The sequence below is a fragment of the Cyprinodon variegatus genome, unplaced genomic scaffold (assembly GCF_000732505.1).
Source record: "Cyprinodon variegatus isolate N-32 unplaced genomic scaffold, C_variegatus-1.0 Scaffold39, whole genome shotgun sequence".
NCBI classification, from domain to species: domain Eukaryota; kingdom Metazoa; phylum Chordata; class Actinopteri; order Cyprinodontiformes; family Cyprinodontidae; genus Cyprinodon; species Cyprinodon variegatus.
Genome location: NW_015150492.1, coordinates 1,026,406 through 1,037,990, shown reverse-complemented (window position 1 = coordinate 1,037,990; position 11,585 = coordinate 1,026,406). Strand labels below are relative to the sequence as shown.

Below are 11,585 nucleotides of genomic sequence, written 5' to 3'. Positions count from 1 at the left end.
ATATATATATAGTTCAGGCCTCAATTTAAGAAATAATTACTTTATGACTTTTAATGACCCCCGGAAACCCTGTATATGAAAAGTTGACATCTTAGTAATCCTTAAAATTATTCACTAATATAAGAGGAGCTAAATGCTTCTAATAAGCATTTCTTTTACAATATTTATTTGAATTTCCCAGAACAATTAAGGAGTATAAAAACAAAATCTTTGAATAGGGCTACAAATGTCCTTATTTCAAAACAAATTCATATTAATCATCATTCATAAATAGAATTTACAATAAAACAAATTGAAATATTCTAAAACTTCTTCATATGTAGGCTTTAACCATCAGGATCTGTGGCCGGAATGGACAGCAACATAAATCAGAATCATAGCTGAAACAATAAAATGAAACACTATTAACTAATTCATGAGATAAACAGCAAATTACAGAGCGATTCCATTACAGATCAGGTGTAATTGATGAGCAGAGCAACGTTTTTTATGATTTCCTGGAGCACTGCAGCCTCATTAATGCTGAAAGTGATGAAAAAAGTACCTCAATAGAGCTAATAATGATTTGAACTTATAGTTTTGATTAAAACATTTCCTCTTCACTTATTTTCTTCTTTAGGGTTGTTAATGATATTATTAATAAATATGTATAACTTGTGATTCATTTATTTTTTGTTTTATTATAATACAACATGAAAATAACTGTTTTGGAATATATTTACATGGACAACCTATTAGCGTTTTAATAGAAAAGTTCTATCGCTGGATCCAGTGTTATTTTCACTGCTTTAATAACAAAGAGTTATTTTTCTTTTCTTTTCAAAGAACTGAGTTGTTCATCATAGTCTTTGGGTTTGTCATTTCTATCCAAATGGTTCACATTTTTAACTTGTGCTTCACTCAGGTCATAAAGCTACGTTATGTTTGCATCCAATGAAAGGTTTTCTAAACACTAGAGGGGGCGGAGCCTGAAGATCAGCCCAGAGGAAGCAGGCCAATCAGAGCTGATGAGTCTTTTTTGGTGGGGAGGTTGGAGACTCCTACACCTTCAATGGAAAAGGTGTGACAGAGAGGTAGTAGAGCGAGTAACGCATTTGGCTTTTGTAAATTCATTCGAGCAAGAAAAAAATGTGGGAATATAGTAGCACAACCTTAAACTAAGACTGCAACAAAAACCCTGAGGGTGAATGAGCAGAGTGCTGACGTTTCATTTGTTTGCTCATTCATTACAGTCAAAGTACCAACTGCAGTTAGTTACACTGATTTGCAAATGAAGGAGGAAAAAAAAATCTTTTTTTTTCATCTTGTCATTCACTACAACTTGTTATGTTTGCTTTCTCCAAACAAATTATGATTCAGTTGGTGGTTGCGCTGAGAGAGAAAAAACTTCTGTAAGGGTTTGTATTTAGTGAATGATGAATCATCATAGAATCCAGTGGGCTGCTGATATGGTCAGCTAAAAGCGTCACTGGCCAGTGAAGGTGTGAAATGACATGCAAAAAAAAAAGAAAAACTTACCATCATAGCCCCCAAGTGCCAGCCAGGGGAACACAGGACCACCAAAGGTTCCTAGACAGGGATCATGGAGGGCAGTGGTGTCGTTGAGGGAAGCTGGGGCGCTGCAGGAGAGGAATATATGAAATCACTCATCTCTAGATAATTTTAGTTAGAAAGAACTGAAAAACAAATTCCCGACAGGAATGGAGAAGCCTACCAATACCAAACCATGGGATGTTGCTCTTTTTAGGGTTCATTTGACAGTTTGGCATCACATTCATACATTTAATGAACATTACTGCCAACAGCATCATGCACCACTGGTATATTCTAAGATAGTTTTCTTCCAGAATTTTATTCTACGCTCGGTACCAAACACCTGGGCAGAAAATCCTCTTAGTTTGCTCTTCTGAAACAGATAGCTACTCTAAGTGAATGTAAATAATGCAGGAATCAAATACAATCAACACAGATTTAATCTCAAACCACCACAAGCTTGAAAGACTAAGAAGCATACTTTAATCAGGTTGTTTGCAATAAGTTTTGTCTGTTTTTTTTTCTTCCCCAAAATGCTTTCCTGCTCTTAGTCTTGGCCAGAAAAATGTTCTTGAAGGTAAATGAAAGCTTGACCAGGCATCATATGATGAACTGAAAAACCACTGAAACCAAAACCAATACTGGGCCAATCTGTGGGTCCATTTTTTTTCTTTAACATTTAATATCTTCCTCTACAGTTCTGTGAAAATGCAATGAGGAACAGATGATTTTCTACTTAACAAAATAAGCTATACAAACAAGATTTAAAAGGGAAGTTTAAACATAATACAAAGAATAACAAACAAAACACCATCTTATTGATAAAGAAGAGGAAAATGGCCCAGAGGAGAGATACCTGACACAGTAGAGGAAATGGTCGTGGTAGTCGGCCCACACATAGAAGTCGTCCCCTTTGCTGTGATCCAGCACATCATGGCGGTTTTGGAAATAGTTGAGAACACTCAGGATGGTGCAGTTGTTGTTGTACGGGGCCAGAGGAGCCAGGCAGATGTCTTTTAACGTGATGTTCTGGCCCTCATATTCAACCACGAGGTTTTCGATTTCAAGCTGAAGGTCAAGCACCTGGATGGTGCATTAGGAAGAAAAACATAAAAGCAAAAATAAAAAAACCAAAACAGACACCATGAAAACAACAGTGTTTAACTGTTGAAAGTGCCCTTCAATTAATTAAAATGGGGCAAAACATTTTAAACTATCTTTTTCTGTCCACTGCCGGGCTGCGGGAATTACTGTAGAGCATGGGAGGCTAAAAAGTTCATAAAGTAAAAAGCTCAGGTAGGATCTTCTACATCAAACTTTTTATCTATATTCATTACTTATTTTTTAACCCCAGCAAATCTAAAGGTTTAGTTTTGCATACTGAGAAAAGCATATGTACTGCCCAAGGCTCAATAAATCAAGTGTTTTCTAAACAACCAACCTGATGCAGGATATCTTTGAACAGTATGGCTTTAAAGGGGACGTCCGAGCCCACAGGATACGGAGAGAAAATGTAAGTGTCATTAATCGGAGTGGTTATAATGAGCTGCGCCGTTCTGTAGAACGGTCCAAAGTGCTCATCGAAGTAGTCCTTCTCTTGGCGGGCCTGGCTGGTCGGCGACGACCAAAGCTCAACAGGGTCCGTGGTGATGTGCATGTAGATCAGGCCTCCGCTACAAGCAATCACCAATATGAAGCTGCCCAGCAGGACCACTGATGGATGGCGAACGCAGAAAGAACCCCAGCGGCTGAAGAAAACTCGCATGAGGTTCTCGAAACGCTCGCCCAGCTTCTCACCACAGGAAGCATCCACTGAGAGGAGAAAAATGAAAGATCAGAACAACAAATATTATTGCCTTTGAAGAGCAATTACATTATAGGTAGAGTCTCTTAGAAAAGCATTCAACTTTTGGGTAAATGACCTTACACACAGCCAGTACTGCAAAATAATGACTTTGATCAAGGCCCAATCATCTGCTGGAAAGGCTTGGTCTTACATACAACTAATTACTACATTTAAAATCATTGTTTACAGTCTCTAATAAAAATGCAAAATGAATCCAATGTAATCAACATTTTGATCAACATCACAATTTTGTGATGCAAAACTGATATGATGCTTTTAAGCTGTGCTGATTAATAATAAGTTATCCAGTTGGATGGAGTTGTGGTCGGAAAAATCGATTAATTATGAGCACTGGTTTTGATTTACTTACTTTAAAAAGTATTAATTCAAGCTGTCTCACACATGCAAACCTACACAGTTTCTGGGTGAGAGGGGTTGTTTTAATACTGTTAGGGAGAGTTTGGAACAGCGGCCAGACTAATTTAGTTTCCAGATTATTCAACATTTCAATGTTCACTTCAACCGTCTGTAACTTGTTTTGATTAGCTGTATGTGAAGACCTTCACAACTTTACTTTAGAAAACCCTTGATTAGATAAGAACAGGTAGAACAGGGGTGTCAACCTGGTTCCAGAAAGGGCCGTGTGGCTGCAGGTTTTCTTTCCAACTAATTAATAGAACACCAGACTCCAATCATCTCATCAAGTGAGTCCAATCTGAACATGATGACTTGATGAGATGAATGGATTCTGGTGTTCTATTGCTTAGGCCATATGGCCCTTTCTGGAACCAGTCTGACACCCCTGAGGTAGAACATTGGCAAATACTATATCTGTTTTTCCTTGCAAGGATTAATAAATACTGATTTGATGCAGAACAATGATCTCAATTTCTTTTTAACAGAAGATAACAGTGTCAAAATAGACCCAATGCCATCACCTGGGCTTTAATTTGCAGTGAGTGGTGGGAACACCAATTAATTGAGTACTTTACATGGAGTTGCATCTCTTTTTTTGGCCATACCTTGGTTGGGGTAGTCATTATTGAGGGAAAGCGGGTTGTTGCTGTCCAAAATAGGGGCGTACTCTGATGCGATGGTCCTTCTCCTGCACATCAGTTGGAAGTCAGTTCAGAACAAACGTACAAATGAAATATCTAAAAAAAAAAAAAAACAAGCTCTCATGAGCGCATTACCTGCAGCACCAAGCGCCCACTAAAACTCCGACAAAGATGAGAAGGAAGGCCATGTATGAGATCCACATGATGACAGACATGGCATCCATACCGAGGATGGTCCAAGGAGGGGGCAGAGGAGGGGGTATGGGTTTGGGGCCACAGGCTGCCGAGCAGTCCTGACAGGAGCAGGAACCTGAACCATCCTCTAAGCTTTCTGTGCAGGCATAGGTTTTGTTGTTCATGGGTGTGTAACCAGAAACCTCCACATCTGGAATAGAAACAGAAAACTACTAATTAAAAAAATAAATAAAAAAATTCTATGGTTTTGAAAAATTAGAATTTTGAAAAGACAATCCATAGGAAGAATGGTTACTTACCAGAGAATATAGGGATGATGGGAAAAGGAGCTTGACCATTTTCAATACTGAACATAAACTGGATCCAGTTGGTAGGAGTGCAGTCTTCTGCGTCCCTGCCGCATAGCAGCGATAAGGCTTTCACATTGCTAGAAGGTGCCTGGACATCCTGACAGGCATTGTACATGGCTGGAGGAAAACAAAGACAAAATTAAAGATTTTATTTTCTCTATAAGCTCAGCCTCACTTTTATTTTATTTTATTTTTAAATTCACATGAAAACTGATAGAACCAGCGATAAAAAACATGGCTACTTAGATTTCTTAGGCAACATGTTATCATGTCAAACATTGTACAGGCACCTTGTTGTACATCCAGAGGTAGTTCTAGCAATAGGCTCACCGTTAGCGAAGGTCTGTCCAATGTAGTACTGCACTTCCATCACGTCGGTTCCAGTAACATTGGTGGCGTTCATGAATTGGCTCTGATGGGGGCTGCATGTCAGCTCACAGAACAGGTTCATCAGGTTGTAGAAACAGGAGGGACACCTGCACAGACATGGAAATAAAAATAAAAACACAACCACGCAGCATTCACTAACATGAATTGACCCTTTGGATACTTTTGGTCAGACGGGGTTTTGAACGCTTTGATGGAGGCTGTTCCTGACTTAAATTTGTCCTGAGAAAAGAGATCTGCAGGGCTTTAGATATGTTTAGATATGTCGATGAATCACCATCTACCTGTTGATGTAATCCTGGTTAGATGGCAGTTCCTAAGGTTTACCACTGTTAAGTGTTTTAAAGGAAGTGGTGAGGTTCTCATGATTCCCAAAGCTTTGAATCATTGCAGATATGGCCACGACTTTTTTTTTTTATTAGGATTTTAAACTTTCTTCATGCAGTCAGACAGGTTCTACTTTGAATACTTTTTGATTCTACAGGCCTAAATGTAATATATGCATATATATTAGGGTGGAACGGTTCACAAAATCCACGGTTCGGTTCGGTTCACGGTTTCGTGGTCACGGTTTTCGGTTCGTATATGTTGATTGTTAGCCTGACATGCTGGTCGTGTTGCTGTTAGCATAAACAAAACGTATTGCACAATGCTTGAACACTGTTGCATTTTTATCCACAACTTTCTTTCCGCCGTCATCGTAGGTCACTCTAAATGCAAAGCGGTCCCATACAGCAGACCTATAAAGTGCTGCTGGCACGTCTTCCAACTCCTGTTCTTTCCCACTCGCCATACCCACACAATTCTCCACAACAACTGATTTTTTTCTGCTACACCCGGCTATGCTGCTTCTTCTTATTTACTACTGGTGGTTGGCTTTGGTCGCAGTAACGCCACCTTCTGCTCTGGAGTGTACACGCTTTGCCTATGAGAAAAAGGAGCAGCACATGAACCGAACGCAACACACGCAAATCTAACAAAGACAGTCGAAACAAACGGTTTGGACAGTTTTCATAAACCGTTCCATCCCTAATATATATATATATATATATATATATATATATATATATATATATATATACACAATGAGACTATACAGAAATTCATATAATATAATGAGACTATACAGAAATTCAGGTTAGTTATAGTTTATTTTTGATGTAACAGGGGAGCACATTACATTTTGATACAAATTCTAGTTAGATTTGTTTCCCTTAAGAAATAAAATTGTTATTTAAAAACTGATTTTCAATCCAAATAACAACAATATCAAATGAACTCTTCTTTCCTAAAAAAAAAAAAAACAATCAAACAAAATGCATTGTGGTTTCAGTGCAAAACAGTACATCGACAGATTTATCTGCAGCACTGCAGACGGGAACAGATAATGATGAAGGAATGTCATGTGATTCATCAGTTCATCTAACATACCGAGACAGGAACTGAAGGGGCAGCTGGAGGCTCGCTTTGAGAGTGGACAGCTGGGCAACATCACAACACAGACTTCGGTTCCCGTAGTCATACCCTGGACAGAGCTCCTGCACATACAGTATGACAAAGGCTTTGACACACCTGTAGACAGCGCCTTCCAAGAGTATCTACAGCCCCTAGGCCCTTTTCTTAGGTTTGTCACATCACATCTATTGAGTTTTTATATGACACATCAAAACAAAGTAGTGAATAATTGAAAGGAAAATGATAGACTCCAACACCCCTAATAAATCCAGTGCTTGTGTTGAATCACAAATGCAAACCTTCAAGGTCTGGGAGGGCCTTCAGTCTTTGCATATTAGGGAGCAAACAGCACCAGAATGACTATGAATCATAGCAGAAATACCATCTACTGAAGCTGATCATTAAGATGCCCGCTCACAGGGAGAGAATCTATGCACTGTGAGCCTTTATGAAGACCAGCAAGAAGGCAAAATCTCACTATTCTGGTTTACATGCAAAACTCTATGGGCCTGAAGTTTGCATGTGAAAATACAATGAAATTAGCACATGAATTAACAGGGTGTGATGCAAGTGATGTAGAAAATTTGATAAAAGGTGAAAAACTGGTTTGGACCACCCTATTTAAAGAAGGGAAATTGCACATGCTACTGTTGTTGCGTTTGAATGTGCTCTTACACGGATAGTTTAAAGGGGCACATTTAATTTATGTCAGGTCCTGTAAATTAATAAATGACTGCATGTCCCTGATCTGCCTGGGTGTGTCCGATCAGTCATGCGTTATTCAGAGATCTACCCTTTGTTATTATGGCAGTTTCAACAGCTACTGGTTGCTTGAGGGAGCAGGGTGGCTGTGAAAGGAAGATGAAGTTCTTAGCCGTGGAGTTAATAATAGGAATCATCATAAAGAAATAACAATAATGACAATGATTGATTTTTATGATGCACTCAACATAGGAGTATCCTAAATAGTAACAAACAAAAGTAAAAAGAAACAAAAACGACGTTGAAATAAAAGGTTTAACTATCAACAAGGAGTCATGCTACTTTGCCAGTGCTATCCGGTTTGCAGGGGTTTTATACAAACAAACTTTTCTGAGATTAGGCCCAATGTGCGACAAAAAGCTAACATGGCAAATCACCCTTAGTGAACCATCGCAACAGAAAAACATGTTGGTCACTGCTTCATGGTGCGGGAATGTTATATCTTTAGCAGGAGCAGCTGATTAAGTTATTTGGAGTTGTTGGAGCATGGATGGAGCTAAATACAGGGAGTCAGACAGTGAAAAAAGGTCCTGTAACCAGAGCAAGGTTCAGCAGCCAGCAGGATAATGGCCCAAAACATACATCCAGAGTTACAACAGCATAGCTCAGATCAGAGGATGTTTGTGCAAGCAAATGGTAGAGATTAAATCCTGGCTAAAACTTAAAAACGGATGTTCATAGATGCTCTAAATCTAATCTGAATAAGCTGAGTGATTTTGCAAAAAAAGAAGGAGCAAAGAATGTATTAGATGGAATCCACTGTGCATCACCAAAGAAGAAGGGGAACGTACCGTTAGAAGCTCGTAGCCTTTAGGTTCTAGTGGAATAGGGGCACCAGTGTAGTTACAGTTGTACTTTTTTCCAACTACTTTAGACTCTCCACATTCACCGTACCAAACGCAGTGCTGGGCCTCAACCTGACAGACAATCAAAATAAAAACACTGTTAGCAGCACACACTATGTCTCTACATTTGATTCATGCTCAGCAGAATGTCGGCACAGTGAAAGAAAATAAATAAAATACAATAACTTCATTCTAAATCTAAGACATGTGGGTTGGTTTATTAGAAATATGAGATTTTGCAGAGAGAGAAAAGAAGCACTGTGACTTCCTTCTTTCTTTTTTTATTTCATGACTTTTTCATATCATGCCCTGAATGCTTAAAAATAACATTTTCACTTCTGCAAATCATGTTTTCAACACAGTGCTTGAAGAACAACCAGGTGTCACTTTAAGTAAATGATGTTAAAAAGAAGTTTAAATGGGAAATATAATTGTCAACAGGCACTGGAATAAAGCAAAACATGATCTGCTTTCTGCCTGTTCAGCATCTGAGCAATCACATGTTATTCGTAGGCGAGGTTAACTAAGGAAGTTGATTCACTTATTCATACTCTTACAAACTGTTTCATGAAAATATCTGGTCTTAAACTCTGTTCTACTTTTGTGGGTTATTATTCACAAGAAAGTGATATTATTTCAGGAAAACAGAGGCTGTAGGCTGGACCTCATACCTGAACCGCGTGACCCTGTCGCAGAGTCGTATTTGTTCAGGTTACCAAACACGTCCCCTCAACGATTCTCTGGCAGAAATGGAATTTCTGCCAATATACTCACGAGTTCTTCTTAACTTTTCTGCTTACCCACAGCAGCTTTCGGGCTGTCAATATTTGCACTGATTCAGACATTCTTTTCATTTTTCTTATCTTATCTTGAAACAGTAACGATCTGAGATGTTTCTAATGTTTTAGCTTGGTTTCAAAGCAGGTCTGTGCGTAGAGACCTAATTGCATCATATAAAGAAGTGTAAATAATGTAGTGAGGGAAATAGAGAGGTCACTGAGGATGAGTGGGGGCTACTTACAACTGATTAAATTAAAGAAAAAAAGATTGAGCTGCTTTCTCTCAATCAATTCCCCTTATAGAGATAGATATCTAACCATACATATCTATATATCAAAAATCAGCTGCATATGGCTGACGTTTGCTCTTTTGTTTGTTTTTTTTACGTGTAACTGTCCACCTGATGAATTTGAACTTCAGGGCGATCATTTCTGATTCACTTTTAAATCACCAGTTAATCTCTGCTGGATAAGTTATCAGCAGTTATAATACATAAAAGTTTTTTTTTCTTTCAAATTAGTTAAAAGAAATTCATAACATTTCAATCTATAAACACGTGTGTAATGGAAAAGGACAATTATGGCATATTTTCTTTCCATAAAGTTAACAGTTTTAGGTGTAATTGAAACTTAAGGAATTAAAAGATAATTTCTGTTTATACCCAAATGCAATGCAAACTAAGAAATATATTTCAACATTTAAATCGAGTTTTTCCGCCCCACTGTTGCTGCACACATGCACAGTGTGAAGGATTGCTGCATGCTCATCCATGAATAATGAATCTCTCATGCAATCAGCCAGTTTTCCTTAGAGGGAAAACCTTTCAATAATCTGTCTGGATGATTTGATTGAATCATCTCTGCAAAACTTTAAATTACATGTCCTGTAAACTAGCATTACATGAATAAATTGAGTTGATTGTATTACTTTATTTTAGTTTTTTGAATTAGGATAAAGTCTCATTGCTTCATGGAGAAATATTTTTAAACATTTTAAGTCAGACCATGGCGATCAATATTAAAGATGATAATGTCCCCCTCTTCATGTTTACTGTTTATTAAGGTTGAACAAAAATAAAAACATATATAAGAGTTTATTTTCCCTTGCATTATTCATTGGCTTAATAACAAGAGGTAAACAACAGGCGACTATCCAGGTATCTGAACTGATAATGAGAGATTAAGATTAGAGATAATCCAGCATATTCCGAACTCTGGTCAGAACCATCAATCTGTGCTTCTCTAGTTTTAAAAAACAAAGAATGATCAATAATAATAATAGATTGCACTTTCAATCCCTTTCTAATTTGATCTCTAACTTAGTGCTGATATGCATTTTATTTGCCCGATGGTTGTCAAAATAAGGTGAACAAAACAACATGGCTTTGTAATAATCAGGATATTTTAAATGAAGCCTTAAAGTTGTCTGATTCTCACACATTCTTGTGTTTCGGTCGTTTCTGTGGGTTGAAAAGAGACATTTCTGCAGCTTTAAAGGCTGTTTAACTCCAATAAGTTTCGACAGCTGCCTTAACTACGGCAGGTACAGCCAGTCTATAGAAAGTAAAACCCGTCACCCTAAAACATTCATTTCTGTTATAAAAACACGCCTTGTCTTGTAGAAGTTGGTGCTATATTAAAAGAAAAATATAAATCCGTCTGGTGGATGAAGCTAGCTTGAATATAATGTGTATATTTTTGGCTCAGTTTGGTTTTCCGTGGTGGATAAACGTTACAACACAACTGTAGCCAGGGCTGAGTCACGGAGCAGTCACGGGAACAGAAATGTTCATTCACACTCACCCATCGATAGAGTCCTGACAGCAGTATTATGAAACACAGAACTGTGAAACGGAGCCTCTTTGCTGTGGGCCTCATCCTTCCCTCTGATATCACGGAGACGAAATGACAGTCCGGCTAAACTTTGGCATAATCTTGTTGATGGTTTCTTCTTCCTCTGAGTTTTGGTCTGGGGCGGAGACAACCGTTTGCCTCAGTGCTGCCACCGCGCGGCAAAACATTGTCAGTGCACATCTTCAGTGTTTAATATGGAGCAGTGGAGGACCAACTCTGCCATATCTAAAAATAAATACAGAAATAAATAAATGCCCAATAAATAAATAAATAAATAAATAAATAAATAAATAAATAAATAAATAAATAAATAAATAAATAAATAAGCATTCTATTAATTCCCCCAAAATACAACAGACAAATAAATGTTGGTAAAAATTAAATTATACATTGAGACATAAATGTATATATCTCTTTTAATTAGCTTCTTTATTTATTTGGCTTTGTAATTACCGTATTTATTTATTGTCCATTATAATCTTCAACTTTATTTATTTATTATTTTTCAAGTATTTATTTAT

General features: G+C 37.7%; 1 protein-coding gene across 1 annotated transcript in view; it reads right to left on the bottom strand.

The window, feature by feature from the left end:
- Positions 1-11,172, bottom strand: part of npc1 (Niemann-Pick disease, type C1) — a 25,260-nt gene extending 14,088 nt beyond the window's left edge. The window contains exons 1-10 of the mRNA XM_015369927.1: positions 11,014-11,172; positions 8,378-8,503; positions 6,801-6,907; positions 5,313-5,458; positions 4,932-5,099; positions 4,573-4,822; positions 4,402-4,484; positions 2,975-3,345; positions 2,390-2,616; positions 1,519-1,619 (exon numbers count right to left, since the gene is read on the bottom strand). Of these exons, the coding sequence (XP_015225413.1) occupies positions 1,519-1,619; positions 2,390-2,616; positions 2,975-3,345; positions 4,402-4,484; positions 4,573-4,822; positions 4,932-5,099; positions 5,313-5,458; positions 6,801-6,907; positions 8,378-8,503; positions 11,014-11,088 (1,654 nt within the window). The 5' untranslated portion in view covers positions 11,089-11,172. The remainder of the gene's footprint in view (positions 1-1,518; positions 1,620-2,389; positions 2,617-2,974; positions 3,346-4,401; positions 4,485-4,572; positions 4,823-4,931; positions 5,100-5,312; positions 5,459-6,800; positions 6,908-8,377; positions 8,504-11,013) is intronic.
- Between the last annotated feature and the right edge of the window lie 413 nt (positions 11,173-11,585).